The following is a 17,396-nucleotide window of genomic DNA, read 5'->3' on the forward strand; positions in this document are numbered from 1 at the left end:
CTTCTACCAATTACGTAAAATTTATGCCCCCTTGTTGTTGACCCCTCTGCTAAGGGAAATAGGCCCTTTCTATCCACTATATCTAGGCCCCTCATCATTTTTTACACCTCAATGCGTTCTCCCCTCAGCCTCCTCTGTTGCAAGGAAACAAACCCAGCCTATCCAATCTGTCCTCACAGCGACGATTCTCCACTCCCGTCAACATCCTCGTAAATCTCCTCTGTACCCTCTCCAGTGCAATCACGTCCTTCCTGTAATGCTGTGACCAGAGCTGCACGCAGTACTCTAGTTGTGGCCTAACTAGTGTTTTATACAGTTCAAGCATAACCCTCCTGCTCTTGTATTCTCTGCCTCGTCTAATAAAGGCAAGAATTCCGTATGCCTTCTTAACCACCTTATCTACCTGGCCTGCTACCTTCAAGGATCTGTGGACATGCACTCCAAGGTCTCTTTGTTCCTTTACACTTCTCAGTGTCCTACCATTTAGTGTGTATTCCCTTTCCTTGTTAGCCCTCCCCAAATGCATTACCTTACACTTCTCCAGATTAAATTCAATTTGCCACTGTTCTGCCCACCTGACCAGTTGATTGATATCTTCCTGCAGTCTGAAGCTTTTTTCTTCATTATCAACCACACAGCTGATTTTAGTATCATCTGCAAACTTCTTAATCATACCCCCTATATTCAAGTCTAGATCATTGATGTATACCTCAGAAAGCAAGGTACCTAGTACTGAGCTCTGCAGAACCCTACTGGAAACAGCCTTCCAGTCACAAAAGTACCCATCAACCATTACCCTTTGCTTCCTGCCTTTGAGCCAATTTTGGATCCAACTTGCCACTTAGCCCTGGATTCCATGGGCTTTTACTTTCGTGACCAGTTTGCCATGTGGAACCTTATCAAATGCTTTGCTGAAATCCATATACACTATATCAAACACACTACTCTCGTCGATCCTCCTTGTTACCTCCTCAAAAAATAAAATCATTAGTCAGACACGATCTTCTCTTAACAAATCTGTGCTGACTGTCCTTGATTAACCCATGTCTTTCTAAATGAAGGTATATCCTGTCATTCAGAATTTGTTCCAATAATTTTCCCACCACCGAGGTTAGGCTGACTGGCCTGTAATTACTTGGTCTATCTCTTTCTCCCTTCTTAAACAAAGGTACCACATTAGCAGTCCTCCAGTCCTATGGCACTACACCTGAAGCCAGAGAGGATTGGAAAATGATGGTCAAAGCCTCTGCTATTTCCTCTTTTGCTTTGCTTAACAGCCTGAGATACATTTCATCCGGGCCTGAGGAATTATCCACTTTCAAAGCTACTGAACCCCTTAATACCTCCTCTCTCACTATGTTTATTTCATCTATTATTTCACACTCTTCCTCCCCGATAGCAGTGTTTGCATCGTCCCTCTCCTTTGTGAAAACAGACGCAAAATATTCATTAAGAACCATACCCACACCTCCCGCCTCCACACACAGATTACCCTCATTGTCTCTCATAGGCCCTACACTTTCTTTAATTATCCTCTTGCTCTTAATCTATTTATAAAACATTTTGGGTTTTCCTTGATTTTACTTGCCAAGAATCTTTCATGCTCGCTCTTTACTTTCCTAACATCCTTTTTAATTTCACCCTGCACTTTCTATACTCCTCCAGAGATTCTGCAGTATCAGTCATAAGCCTCCTTTTTTTTCTGTATCCTACCTACATAGGGAATTTTATCCTACATAGGGAATTCAGAAGAAACTTCTTTACCCAAAGAGAATGTCGAATTCACTACCTCAGGGAGTAGTTGAAGCAAATAGTATAGATGCCTTTAAGAGGTGGCTAGACAAGCATATGAGGGAGAAGGGAATAGAGGGTTATGCTGATAAATTTAGATGAGGAAAGAATGGAGGAGGCTCGAGTGGCGCATAAACGCCGGCATGGATTGGTTGGGCCGAATGGATGTTTCTGTGCCGTATATCCTGTGTAATCCTATGTAAGTGTGGTGAAGCAGGACCTTTCCCTGCTGCTATGTCCCGCCATTGACCCTGATCTAAATCATGGAGCTGGGGTCATTTACATATTCTGGGCAAGTGCACGCATATGCAATGGAGCCGTCGCCCTATCAAGAAGGTGGCACCATGCTGCTTTGGAAGGGGGCACCTGAGGGATGAAAAAGACCAAAAAGGAGATAAGAATAAATATTTGTAAGTTTTGGCCCTGCCGTCCGTCGTCTCTTCATTAGGAATCGTTACCCCAGAAATGGTCCCAAATCTGGCTTCTGACATAACAGGGGTGGTCCTATGAAAAAACACCCATCCCTCCAAATCACAATGTCCAGTGTAAGTTGCAAGACCAGAAACCTAGTGGATCTGGGTTCTGTCCAAATTGTGATTTTCTTCCTGTAGGGTTTGTGTTTCAGTTCTGCCCTTCCATCCACTGGAAATTCTACCCTATAATCCGCACAGGGAAATTGAAGGCACACTGATTTGAAGAGCAAGACTGAAGATTGAGTCTTTCAACAAGTCTGCCTGATCAATTCCAGTGGTACCTCGGCACAAACTTGGGAGTCGCTAAGTCTTGGCTTTACTCACTCTTAAGCTCCCTGGGTTCGGATAAATGGGGGTATCCCAATGGAGATGGTGCGCACCCCATATTGGGGCTCTATTTGTGTGAATTTCTTAGTAGATTGGTTTCTAGCTTCTTGATGATGGGTTTCTGGTGGTGCCAGACACCCATCTGACCAAAACCAAGCATTCACAAAACCATTATATTTTAGGCTCATATCTTTAAATGAGAACCTTTGACTCACATTACCTTCATAAAGGGCATTACTGATAGGCTTATACCATGGCAATTGCAAATTAGCTAGAAAATCTACTTTTTGAAATTTCTTTTACTAGCTATGTTTCAAAATATACTTGAGTGATAGTCACTTCAATTCTTTGAAATAGATAATATCTCTGTAAACTGCCAATGCCACAGGATGGAGCATAAAATGGTGCAGTATTATCTGATCAAAGAAAGCTGACTGACTTCGACTTGAAAATACAAAACAATTTAATATTTTTTAATTTAAAACTTTCCACGTCAAGTACAGTGGATTATAATGTGAATATCAACATTCAATTGTAATAATAAGTCTTGTCATTAATAATTTACTATTTTAGTAAAATATTGAGTAAAATTGGGTGAGAGATTTCCCTACTGAAATGGATTTTATGAGTTCTTGCCATTCTTCCCCTTTTTAGATTCAAAGTGGCAAGCCTCTATCCACACTGTTGTTTTGTGAACATTAAGGCAGTGGGGGTTAAGGCCAAGGACTGGAACACTGGCATTCAGGGACTCAGTGTTTGTATCAAGTAGTGTCAGCCCAATGTTTTTTAAAAATTCGTTCATGGGATGTGGGCAGCACTGGAAAGGCCAGCATTTATTGCCTATCCCTAGTTGCCCCTGAGATGGTGGTGGTGAGCTGCCTTCATGAACCACTGCAGTCCGTGTGGTGAAGGTACTCCCATAGTGCTGTTAGGGAGGGAGTTTCAAGATTTTGACCCAGCAACGATGAAGGAATGGCGATTTATTGCCAAGTCAGGATTGTGTGTGACTTGGAGGGGAACTTGGAGGTGGTGGTGTTCCCATGCATCTGCTGCCCTTGTCTTTCTAGGTGGTAGTGGTCGTAGGTTTGGGAGGTGCTGTCGAAGAAGCCTTGGTGAATTGCTGCAGTGCATCTTGTAGATGGTACACACTGCAGCCACGGTGCGCCACTGCTGGAGGGAGTGAATATTTAAGGTGGTACAGTCAGCTACAGAGTAAAGCTCTGTCCACTTTGTCCCAAAAGCATGTCCTCACCCAAAGGTCAGAAGAACACTTAAAGCTTTCTCAGTGTGACATTTCCATTTCCCATGAGTGACCTTCCTGAATGAGGTGCCATAGTTTTATGCTGTGGGTTCACATCTGCTAGGAACTAGGTTGAGATTGCCCAAACTCATTTTACATAAAATACTTGTGCCAAGCAGAGAAAACTGACTTTAATTCCCAATAGTTGGATCTTCATTCTAAAGCAAGGTGAAAGGAAAGGGTCTACTTCACTGCTCCAACGAGACTTTGTCATACTCATGCAACCATTTAAAGGGTTTGGATGCAATGTGAGTTTATAAGAGAGAGGATCATATTGTATTTCCTCCACATCCTGAAATGGAAGTATCACAGTTGATGACAGTCACTCGTGAATGTCGGTGTGCTTAAGGAAGAAGGTAACTGAGCAGGTATCTGAAAGTAACTACTTATTAATAGCTATGCTATTGATCATCTTACATCTGCGCACATTTCCTCTCTAAAAAAAGCTTAATTCCGGTTGTTACTTTTAGATTTGCTTTTGTGATGTAGATGATAGTGGTAAGGCCCTTCCCTAGTTACTCTGGAAACATTTTGAGGCTGATTTCTTGTGCACCTCCCACTTCCTTTGCCCCACTATTGGCGGCCGTGTCTTCAGATGTCTGGGGCCTAAGCTCTGGAATTCACGCCCTAATCCTCTCCATGCCTTCATCTCACTTTCCCCCTTATTACCTACCTCTTTCATCAAGCTTTATTTTTAATGGCACCTACTCAGATTTTTCCTTTACACAATTTCCCGCTTTTATTCCTTTTACATTTTTTTCAGGTTGCAATTAATCTAACAATTTCTATATTTTGTTTACATGTTTTCAGCCTGTTTATCATGTTGTTAGGGTTAGGGTTAAGATTAGGGTTAGGGTTAGGATTGCCTTTATTTTGTATGTTTATTGCATTCTGAACTCTTACTGGTTGCAACTCTACACGATATTGCACAAAGCAGGAAATGTGAAGAAATAGCTTGCAATTTAAGCAATAGATTGCTGTACATGTTGCCATCTGATACATCGTGTAATTGCATAGCATCATCCATGTGTCCACTTGAGATATTTTTTCACTTTATCTCAGACATTTATGGCTGCTTTCAACCGTCAGTACACGACTGTCTTGCACAATGTATGCCATCTGCCTTAGCCTTACTGAATCAGGATATGTTTCATCTTCTCCCTTACAGAAAAGTAAGTGCCTAATCTAGAAGTTCCTCTAAAATGCACCTTTTTGGGAAACTTGAAGAAGAGGGGCATGATTCCTGTCCCAGAACTGCATAAAGGTATGGGCTTAGCAAGTATTGGGTGGATGAGGTGTTGGAAGATGAGGCAGTATCGATCCCCATTTCTGTTGCCAACAACCAGGAATGGCACAACACAGTAGCTGTGACAGTGTGGTGAGCACTACTGATCTGTACAGCTTCCTGCTCTCCTCCACTAAAATGTGCATCCCATGAGGGTGAAAAGTTGAGTGAACTCTGCCAGGATTTGAACCCGGAGTCTACTGGTCTGCGTAGAGAAGATCTGCGTTCAATCATCTGAGCTACATAGCACTGTCTATTGGAAGCAGAGAAAACAGAATGCTGCCACTGAGTCAAGGCCATTACAAGCTTCTCTGTATCAAGATAAATTTCAGTAAGTGACAATGTAAAAAGAACTTGCATTTATATAACTCCTTTCACAACCTCATGATATCTCAAAGCACTTTACATCCAATTAAGTACTTTTGAAGTGCAGTCACTGTTGTAATGTAGGAAACACCCACCAATTTGCACACAGAAAGGTCCCTCAAACAACAATGCGATAAATGACCATATAATCTCTTTTAGTGATGTTGGTTGAGGGATAAATATTGGCCAGGGCACTAGGAAGAACTCCACTGGTGTTCTTCGAATAGTGCAAAGGGATCTTTTGCACCACCCGAGAGACGGGACCTCGGTTTAATGTGTGATCTGCAAGACGGCATCTCTGACAGAACTGCTCTAATGAAAGGTCATCGACCTGAAACATTAACTCTGTTTCTCTCTCCACAGATGCTGCCTGACTTGCTCAGTATTTCCAGCATTTTCAGTTTTCATTTGTTTAAATTTGGAAAGACATAGATTAATCAAGGACAGTCAGTATGGATTTGTTAAGGGAAGGTCATGTCTGACTAACTTGATTGAACTTTTTGTGGAGGTAGCCAGGAGGGTCGATGAGGGTAGTGTGTATGATGTAGTGTATATGAATTTTTTTAGCAAAGGTTTTGATAAGGTCCCATATGGCAGAATGATCACGAAAGTAAAAGCGCATGGGATCCAAGGCAAAGTGGCAAGTTAGATCCAAAATTGGCTCAGAGGCAGGAAGCAAAGGGTAATGGTTGATGGATGTTTTTGTGACTGGAAGGCTGTATCCAGTGGGGTTCAGCAGGGCTCAGTGCTGGATCCCTTGTTTTCTGTGGTATATCAATGACTTAGACTTGAATGTTGGGGGTATGATTAAGAAGTTTGCAGATTACACTAAAATAGGCTGTGTGATTGATAATGAAGAAGAATGCTGTGGACTGCAGGAAGATATCAATGTACTGGTCAGGTGGGCAGAACAGTGGCAAATGGAATTCTATCCAGATAAGTATGAGGTAATACATTTGAGGAGGTCTAACAAGGCAAGGGAATACACATTAAATAGTACGACACTGAAAAGTATAGAGGAACAAAGGGACTTTGGAGTGCAGGTCCACAGATCCCTGAAGGTAGCAGGCGAGGTAGATAAGATGATTAAGACGGCATATGGAATACTTGCCTTTATTAGTTGAGGCATGGAATTCCAAGAGCAGGGACATTATGCTTGAACTGTATAAAACACTGGTTTGGTCGCAGCTGGAGTACTGTGTGCAGTTCTGGTCACCACATTACAGGAAAGATGTGATTGCACTTGAAAGGGTGGAGAGGAGATTTACAAGAATGTTGCCTGGACTGGAAAATTTTGGCAATGAGGAAAGATTGGGGATGCTGGGTCTGTTTTCTTTGGAACAGAGGAGGCTGAAAGGAGACCTTATTGAGGTGTATAAAATTATGAGGGGCCTGGAAGGTGGAGGGGTCAACAACCAGGAGGCATAGATTTAAAGTAATTGATAAGAGGTTTAGAGGGGATTTGAGGAGAAATGTTTTCACCCAGAGGGTGGTGGAGGTGTGGAACTCACTGCCTGAAGGGTGGTAGAGGCAGAAACCCTCACCACATTTAAAAAATACTTTGATGTGCACTTTATATGCCGTAACCTACAGGGGCTATGGACCAAGTTCTGGAAAGTGGGATTAGGCCAGATAGCTCTTGGTCGGCCGGCATGGACACGATGGTCTAAAATGGCCCCTTTCCATGCTGTTAATTTCTATGATTTTATGATTCTATGAAATTAGTTATCTGGTGTGACTTATTACAAAGAGATTACATTTCTCCAGCCTTTGCTGACAACCACTTGTTTTAAGTAGCAAGATTTTCTCCAAAAGTGTCCTCATTTATTGAGATGGAATCTGCACATGCATCAAGCAGCCACTTGCTAAAGTGACAGATTATTGAATCATAAAGTTGATTTGATTTCAACCAGCACACCTGAGTTAACATGAATTAAAACGGAGTTCTAATTAACAAGTAGCTCATTAGGAGTACGCAACAATTTATCTGGTGCAACAGCAAATATATTCGTTCACAGTGAGTGAGGAAGTGGTCTGAGAAACACTATTATATGCATTCAGATTATATCTCAAGCTTTGCATGATTATCGCCAATCTGAAGAAACCTACATTTCAACACTAGTTTAGTTCATAAAGTACCAGTGGTCCTTATAGAGTAGGATCTCTGCACAGTCTCCAATATACACCATTGGAGAATGGACTTACTGTACGGACAGTCAGTTATTTATTTTCTGTTAATTGAGCTGCTGAAATTAATTATTTCTGATTAGTTGCACACTACTTGGCTGTTTGTTAATGCAACTGGGAGCAGGTATTGAAAAATTAATAATGAAATACTGTTTATTTCAGTTTGTTAGCTGCTAATCTATACTCATATTAAATGTTAACAAATGCTGCTACTAAGGTAAGGAGCAATTAAAGAACAGAAGTTTATTAAATTGAAAATGACACAGCAGCCTTTTATTCACCTATATCCTTTCCTCGTTAACATCTAATTATACAACCCATGCTAAAAATATAGATTGCACTGTAGGAGACTTCTATTTTTGAATCAAATAAAACTTACCCAGATTGACATAGGTCCTGCTGTCTGGGTCTACGCTACCGATGGATTCTTCTGAGTTGAATATTTCAGAGTCATTTGAAGTTGAGATCTGCTCAGGTGAGCAGGTACTGCTCGAGTTCACATCAGAGACACTTCCACTCATCTTGGCTGCAAACCTTTCCCTGTGTGACAAAAAGGCAGTAGTGTTTTTTTTTCCTCTTGTTAAAACTGACCAGACTTTCTTGAGTCAGGAAGTTCTGATGCAAGCTGCCTTGTGCGATGCAACAGGTTTGCACCGATGAATCGTTAATGATATGTGTGGCCACCAGTAACCAGGGGAGTTTGCTATCCCTGGTATAATGCAAAAACAAGCCAGTCATACAAAATGAGCAATTGAAGTGTTTCTCCTTAGGTTTTGTCCTTGGCTTTTCGCAACTATGCACATATAAATAGATACATAACTATACAGCACAACCAACTCTTCTTGTGCAGCGGATATGTGATTTTTGACTGTTAAACCACCACACCACAAAAGTAACTGAGCTTCCAGTTTGAATCGAATGACAGTAGAAGACTGCTTGAGGTGCTAAGAGGTTTCTACATTTACAAATATTCTCACTGTTCATTTTGGGAAGCTTATTTCACTCACTGGGCTTACAGGCCCACTCTTCAAGCGGACTATCTCTTTGGGACCTTAACAGGCTGTATTTGCATATTACTAAAAGTACAACTTAAACAGACTATCCTTTTTTGCATTTATGTTCATTACAACGTGAACAGCAACCTGGGGTATGCATGCAGTGTATTTGCCCTTCACTGTCAGTGACAATGTGAAACACATCCAGGTTAGGTACGGTCATGTCAGACAGGAAGCAAGCTTCCTCTGGTGATAAAACAACGACAGGCCTCAAACTTGATTTGCATCTCCACATATTTCTATTTCTGATAGTGACTTTGACCAATTTCACTCTGTGGTTTTAATATTCAAGAGTTCTTATAGTATTGGATATTGTATTGTGGCAGAAGCTTTGGTGCTGCTGTGCACTGAAGGCATTTTCACAACCAGGATAGGGGACAAAGAATTGGGAGACAGGCCTGGAGTTCATTGTCTACTGGGCTGCAGCTCCGTTGGATTTGCACAGGATTTGCTCGTTTTTTTCTTTCAGTGTCCATTTGGAATGGGATCAAGGGATAGAGCTGATAAATGGAATTGGGCAATGGCGTTTTTAAATGGAAACAGGCTTTAATTATTTTCATGCAATGGTTACAGTACCATGTTTTAATAGACATTTTTTTATATTTCTGAAATTCTTATTAATTTTTGGGGAGGAAATGTTTGCTCCTTCAGTTAAGGTTGTTTTTAAAGTGTTTCAAATACAGCATTACACTTTTGAAGCGGTACAAGATATAAGTGTGCCCATTAAAAGCAGCCCTTTGAATTCTGATGCCAGCCCTGCAGTGCCATGGATTGAATGGTTGACGTTTCAGCGCTGCCACCTCAGTGACTCATTCTAGCTGCTAGCACTGGGGGAGGGGTGGCCCTCTTTAAAGCAAAATACTGTGACGTCAGACTTTTGCCCACGACCCGACCACCATAAGTTGGGGCCTACCAAAATTTCCATTTCTAGCTACGCCACTGCTTATAATTGATGTAAATTAGTGTCCTTGTGAAGAGAACTACTTCAGCTTGTTATATAGACTGTTATATAGATTATATACATTGGCTTCTTATATAGAGCTATTCTGAGAAGATCATTCATCTGCACTGTGGTCAGGGGAAAGATTTCCTAACTCTGAATCGAAAGGGACCAGAGACAAGGACAGCATAAAGGGAATAGAAAGTGTTTATTGGCAAGAAGCACCTTTTCCTATTTGAAATCTAAAAAATAGTTAATTACAAGTAATTTGAGATCATGTACATCATGGGGAGAAGCATAGGGGCAACCACCTAAGAAATGATGGTACGGTCACCGGACTGCAGCCCATATGTCATTCCACCCATATGCCTTTGCTCAAGCCAACTATCAATCTTGACAATAAACTTGAACAAAACTCTCCGATTAAATGGCTGGAATTTTCTGGACCTGGGCAGGTCAGGTGCGGGCGGCCACCATGGCAGGTCGCGACCCCGTTTTTCATTCCATCCCGTTGCTGAGATTGACTTTCCGTTAATGGTGCCTATTAAGGCTGCCCTGCATGTTACCCGGCCCTATTAAATGGTGCGAGTCGGATGACATCATCGATGACACGTTTACAGCCGGGATATTTAAAGGAGCCATGGCCACGTTGCATTTGAAGGTTCATCTAGGATAGTGGAGCCACTACACTGCACCATTGGAGTGTTCCAAATACTGCCAGACATAGCTGCACAGAGAAAGAGGGCTGCACCCAGTTTCTCAGATGACTCCCTCCATAAGCTTGTGGAGGGAATGAAAGCATGTAGGGAGGTCCTCTTTCCTTCTGATGGGCAGAAGAGACTTCCCCAGCAGACCAAAGTAGATATGACAGGAGCAATCTGTCAATAACGGGATAGGTTCGACCAATTAAGTGGCAATGGATCCCGACTTTGCTGAAAAAACTTACAACCTCTAGAAAGCTAAATCTGTGCTGACAACACTCAGCAACAGCATCTGCTTTAGAAAAGTGACCAGATGTCAGGTGGGAGTTTTTATTGTACTTTTCATGCTGTGCACTAATGAGCTGGATCAATGGCCACTCACCTTCCGCCTCAGGTTCACAAACATGTTTCCCACGCTCATTCATGGAACTTTGAATGGTAGATTAAAAAGACTCTTAAGGGCCGGAGAAGTACCTCATAATGAGCAAAATGACCTCATCCGCCTCTGCCGTTTGGGTTGCTCTTGCACTGGCAAACACCCCTGAGGGAAAGACGTGTGGGGGCAGGATGACAGCAGGTTCCCGACCCACTCCAACTTATTTCAAATATCCCATCCAACCTGCCTCCAATCGCACCCGCCTGGATCCCCAAAAATTCCAGCCAATAATCCTCAAACTCTTTGGGGGTTTACCTCTGAAACAACTCGGCCACTCACGCTCCTCTTCTTCAGGATACCCCATTTCAGTTTCTCTCGCTCTTCTACTGCAATTAAATGTATCCCTTGCTATCTTCCTGTAATTTTCAATTAGCCAGGACTTAAAGGAACCAGAGAGTAGGCTGCTGAAGTAAGAACATAAGAAATAGGAGCAGGAGTAGGCCATTCGGCCCCTCGAGCCTGCTCCACCATTCAATAAGATCATGGCTGATCTGACCATGGACTCAGCTTCACTTCCCTGCCCACTTCCCATAACTCTTTATTCCCTTATCACTCAAAAATCTATCTATCTCCGCCTTAAATATATTCAATGACCCAGCCTCCACAGCTCTCTGGGGCAGAGAATGCCACAGATTTACAACCCTCTAAGAGAAGAAATTTCTCCTCATCTCAGTTTTAAATGAGCGACCCCTTATTCTGAGACTATGTCCCCTAGTTTTAGTTTCCCCTATGAGTGGAAATATCCTCTCTGCATCCACCTTGTCGAGCCCCCTCATTATCTTATAAGTTTCAATAAGATCACCTCTCATTCTTCTGAACTCCAATGTGTATAGGCCCAACCTACTCAACCTATCCTCATATGTCAACCCCTCATCTCCAGAATCAACCGAGTGAACCTTCTCCGAACAGCCTCCAATGCAAGTATATCCTTCCTTAAATACGCAACAAGATTTTGTTAAATAAAAAACATTTGAACTGAACATTTGTCTGAAATCATCAGTATTTCTGTAAAAACCAACCCTTCCGCCACCGCCCCCCCCCCCGGCGCCCGCAACACCCGCTTCTCCTCCCCACCTCTACCCCTGCCCCTTCCCCTCCTGACTCCAAGCCGCCTGGCCGAGGAGCTCCTCAGGTGATGCTTCATTGGGGGGGGAGAGGGGATGACGGCCGAAACGCTGCTTGGACGGATACGGGAGAGGACGGTCCCGAGGTGGGAACGTGCTCTGAGCCAGAAGCAAGATAGAACATAAGAACATAAGAATTAGGAACAGGAGTCGGCCATCTAGCCCCTCGAGCCTGCTCCGCCATTCAAAAAGATCATGGCTGATCTGGCCGTGGACTCAGCTCCACTTACCCGCCCGCTCCCCATAACCCTTAATTCCCTTATTGGTTAAAAATCTATCTATCTGTAATTTGAATACATTCAATGAGCTAGCTTCAACTGCTTCCTTGGGCAGAGAATTCCACAGATTCACAACCCTCTGGAAGAAGAAATTCCTTCTCAACTTGGTTTTAAATTGGCTCCCCCGTATTTTGAGGCTGTGCCTCCTAGTTCTAGTCTCCCCGACCAGTGGAAACAACCTCTCTGCCTCTATCTTGTCTATCCCTTTCATTATTTTAAATGTTTCTATAAGATCACCTCTCATCCTTCTGAACTCCAACGGGTAAAGACCCAGTCTACTCAATCTATCATCATAAGGTAACCCCCTCATCTCCGGAATCAGCCTAGTGAATCGTCTCTGTACCCCTCCAAGGCTAGTATATCCTTCCTTAAGTAAGGTGACCAAAATTGCACGCAGTACTCCAGGTGCAGCCTCACCAATACCCGGTACAGTTGTAGCAGGACCTCCCTGCTTTTGTACTCCATCACTCTCGCAATGAAGGCCAACATTCCATTCGCCTTCCTTATTACCTGCTGCACCTGCAAACTAACTTTTTGGGATTCATGCACAAGGACCCCCAGGGTCCCTCTGCACCGCAGCATGTTGTAATTTCTCCCCATTGAAATAATATTCCCTTTTACTGTTTTTTTTCCCCAAGGTGGATGACCTCACATTTTCCGACATTGTATTCCATCTGCCAAACCTTAGCCCATTCGCTTAACCTATCTAAATCTCTTTGCAGCCTCTCTGTGTCCTCGACATAACCCACTTTCCCACTAATCTTTGTGTCATCTGCAAATTTTGTTACACTACACTCTGTCCCCTCTTCCAGGTCATCTATGTATATTGTAAACAGTTGTGGTCCCAGCACCGATCCCTGTGGCCCACCACTAACCACCGATTTCCAACCCGAAAAGGACCCATTTATCCCGACTCTCTGCTTTCTGTTAGCCAGCCAATTCTCTATCCATGCTAATACATTTCCTCTGACTCCACGTACCTTTATCTTCTGCAGTAACCTTTTGTGTGGCACCTTATCGAATGCCTTTTGGAAATCTAAATACACCACATCCATCGGTACATCTTTATCCACCGTGCTAGTTATATCCTCAAAGAATTCCAGTAAATTAGTTAAACATGATTTCCTCTTCATGAATCCATGTTGCGTCTGCTTGATTGCACTATTCCTATCTAGATGTCCCGCTATTTCTTCCATAATGATAGCTTCAAGCATTTTCCCCACTACAGATGTTAAACAAACCGGCCTATAGTTACCTGCCTTTTGTCTGCCTCCTTTTTAAAACAGAGGCGTTACATTAGCTGCTTTCCAATCCGATGGTACCTCCCCAGAGTCCAGAGAATTTTGGTAGATTATAACGAATGCATCTGCTATAACTTCCGCCATCTCTTTTAATACCCTGGGATGCATTTCATCAGGACCAGGGGACTTGTCTACCTTGAGTCCCATTAGCCTGTCCAGCACTACCCCCCTAGTGATAGTGATTGTCTCAAGGTCCTCCCTTCCCACATTCCCGTGACCAGCAACTTTTGGCATGGTTTTTGTGTCTTCCAATGTGAAGACCGAAGCAAAATAATTGTTTAAGGTCTCAGCCATTTCCACATTTCCCATTATTAAATCCCCCTTCTCATCTTAAAAGGGACCAACATTCACTTTAGTCACTCTTTTCCGTTTTATATATCGGTAAAAGCTTTTACTGTCTGTTTTTATGTTTTGCGCAAGTTTACTTTCATAATCTATCTTTCCTTTCTTTATTGCTTTCTTAGTCATTCTTTGCTGTCATTTAAAATTTTCCCAATCTTCTAGTTTCCCAATAACCTTGGCCACCTTATACGCATTAGATTTTAATTTGATACTCTCCTTTATTTCCTTGGTTATCCACAGCTGGTTATCCCTTCTCTTACCGCCCTTCTTTTTCACTGGAATATATTTTTGTTGAGCACTATGAAAGAGCTCCTTAAAAGTCCTCCAATGTTCCTCAATTGTGCCACCGTTTAGTCTGTGTTCCCAGTCTACTTTAGCCAACTCTGCCCTCATCCCACTGTAGTCCCCTTTGTTTAAGCATAGTACGCTCGTTTGAGACACTACTTCCTCACCCTCAATCTGTATTACAAATTCAACCATACTGTGATCACTCATTCCGAGAGGATCTTTTACTAGGAGATCATTTATTATTCCTGACTGATTACACAGGACCAGATCTAAGATAGCTTGCTCCCTTGTAGGTTCTGTAACATATTGTTGTAAGAAACAATCCCGTATGCATTCTATGAATTCCTCCTCAAGGCTACCCCGTGCGATTTGATTTGACCAATCGATATGTAGGTTAAAATCCCCCATGATTACTGCCGTTCCTTTTTCACATGCCTCCATTATTCCCTTGATTATTGTCCGCCCCACCGTGACGTTATTATTTGGGGGCCTATAAACTACGTCCACCAGTGACTTTTTCCCCTTACTATCTCTAATCTCCACCCACAATGATTCAACATTTTGTTCATTAGAGCCAATATCATCTCTCACAACTGCCCTGATATCATCCTTTAGTAACAGAGCTACCCCACCTCCTTTCCCTTCTTGTCTATCCTTCCGAATTGTCAGATACCCCTATAAGTTTAATTCCCAGTCTTGGCCACCCTGCAACCACGTTTCTGTAATGGCCACCAAATCATATCCATTTGTAATGATTTGTGCCGTCAACTCATTTACTTTATTTCGAATGCTGCATGTGTTTAGGTAGAGTGTTTTAATACTAGTTTTTAAACCATGATTTTTAGTTTTCACCCCTCCTGCAGCCCCTTTATATTCATACATATTGTCCCTTCCTATCACCTTGTGGTTTACACTTACCCCAGTGCTACTCTGCTCTGTTGCCTCCTGCCTTTTGCATTCTTTCTTGGGGTCCTGTTCATCTGAGCTTTCACCCACTCTAACTAGCTCAGAGCCCTCTCCTGGGTTCCGAATACTCCTCGCATTGAGGCACCAAGCTTTCAGGCTTGCCTTTTTATTACACTTTGACCCTTTAGAATTTTGCTGTACTGTGGCCATTTTTTGTTTTTTGCCTTGGGTTTCTCTGCCCTCCACTTTTACTCATCTCCTTTCTGTCTTTTGCTTCTGTCTCCATTTTGTTTCCCTCTGTCTCCCTGCATAGGTTCCCATCCCCCTGCCATATTAGTTTAACTCCTCCCCAACAGCACTCGCAAACACTCCCCCTAGGACATTGGTTCCGGTCCTGCCCAGGTGCAGACCGTCCAGTTTGTACTGGTCCCACCTCCCCCAGAACCGGTTCCAATGCCCCAGAAATTTGAATCCCTCCCTGCTGCACCAGTGCTCAAGCCACGTATTCATCTGAACTATCCTGCAATTCCTACTCTGACTAGCACGTGGCATTGGTAGCAATTCCGAGATTACTACTTTTGAGGTCCTACTTTTTAATTTAGCTCCTAGCTCCTAGATGTTGCTCCTGGCTCTCATGTGTGGTTGGCAATGGGGGTGCAGTGCCGTGCTCTGGGACCACTGGGAGCCCTCTGCCACCAGTGTACCTGGTTACCAGCTCTAGGGCTTCCTCCATCCCTTCCATGTTATATATTATTTGTTGGACAAAAACTCAGTGCCAACTATGTTCTTTGTGCTTAGTAGGCTTTTTGATGCTGGTGAATCTCCCTCGTGCCTTCCACAACAGCCAGACAAGCACACACCACAGCCACACATGCCTTCAGTCACTCTGAGTTCCCTCTCTCTCCTCTTCTGCGCATGTCATGATGACCCTTGACCTCCTGAATCGCGTGAATCGAGCTTTGCCATGCCGTTGCTAAGGACGGCCACACTTTAGGGCAGAAGGTCAAAAAAATTTAATGCTACCGCCCATTTCATATCGCTCGCGGTAATACCCATTTAAAAAAATGGAGACTAGGTGCTTTGAGAATGGCCGAGAAGCCGGCGATCTGAAAACCCTTTTTTACCGCTCAAGCCGGAAATAATGCCCATTTTTGGGTGATAAGCTCAAAAGTGGAAAATCTAGCCCTAGGTCTTGCTTGGCTGATCTCCAACTTAACTTAATAAAATGGATTGCCACACTGGGAGGCGCGGGGGGGGGGGGGGGGGGGTGGGCGGGGGGTGGGGGGGCGGTATTTTCACCCCACAAAATAGGTGGGTTGGGCTCGAGTGGGAGGTGAAAGAGTTCAAAAACTGAATCCCAACCTCAACCCACCCACTTCAGGTTTTAAGGGAGGCGGGACAGGGGATGGGGCGGGTGGCCAACCCATTCTTCTGGGTTTCCCGACGGCTTTCTAGTGCAGCCCCCTCCCCCGCCTCCAGATTAAAATTCTGGCCCACGACTCCATTTACAAGAAGTAATTGTAAACATTTCATTGCGTGCTGAATAGTTTAGCTGCTGGACACCTTACTGTGATTCTATGAATTGAGTGACAGCAGCAGAGGAACTTTATTCTTTGTTTATTTACTGAGAAGCTGAACGTTGTGAACAAATTCTGTTTCTCAGAAGAAATAATTCGTACCCAGCCAACATTTTCTTTCTTGTGGGTTCAAGTCCCATTCCAGGGCCGGAATTTTACTGACGTGGGAGGACGGGATCGGAGGCGGATCAGCTGTCAAATTTGAAATGATTGACAGCTGGCCGGGAGGATAGATTTTTGGATATTAAGGGAATCGAGGGAGATGGGGAGAGTGCAGTACAGTGGAGTATGAGGTGGAAGATCAGCCATGATCTTATTGAATGGTGAAGCAGGCTTGAGGGGCCGAATAGCCTACTCCTGCTCCTATTTCTTATGTTCTTAATCCGCCTCCGCACTAGTGTCCCAGGTGTCAGGTCTGTCAGCGCTGAACAGACCTGATACCAAGTGGCAGGGGAGGCATTTTAGATTATTAAGAGCTTGTTAAAAGACAATTAAACACAATTTTGAGCTGTACTTACCATTTTTCTGACTTTTTCACAAGGTTCGCGGCACTTGGGGATCACGTCAGGTAAGTGTATCAGGTATTCAATGATTATCCATTCTTCTGAATACTTGACAGCTGCACATGTGGTATAAAAGCTCCCATTTCACAGCTGATCACTTTCCAATCTCTGCAGCTGGAGCCTTCAGGATTTGAAAGACTCATTTGAGCTTTATTC

The 17,396-nt window shown here is 43.3% G+C and overlaps 1 protein-coding gene across 5 annotated transcripts in view; it reads right to left on the bottom strand.

Moving 5' to 3' along the window:
* The window catches only part of LOC139228607 (inactive tyrosine-protein kinase PEAK1), a 138,319-nt gene that overhangs the window by 31,187 nt on the left and 89,736 nt on the right, over window positions 1-17,396 (bottom strand). For all 5 annotated transcript variants that reach the window (XM_070859785.1, XM_070859787.1, XM_070859786.1 and 2 more), the window contains one exon: window positions 8,109-8,269. In XM_070859785.1, coding sequence (XP_070715886.1) covers window positions 8,109-8,250 — 142 coding nt within the window. In that variant the 5' untranslated portion in view covers window positions 8,251-8,269. The remainder of the gene's footprint in view (window positions 1-8,108; window positions 8,270-17,396) is intronic.

The sequence above is a fragment of the Pristiophorus japonicus genome, chromosome 18 (assembly GCF_044704955.1).
Source record: "Pristiophorus japonicus isolate sPriJap1 chromosome 18, sPriJap1.hap1, whole genome shotgun sequence".
NCBI classification, from domain to species: Eukaryota; Metazoa; Chordata; class Chondrichthyes; family Pristiophoridae; genus Pristiophorus; species Pristiophorus japonicus.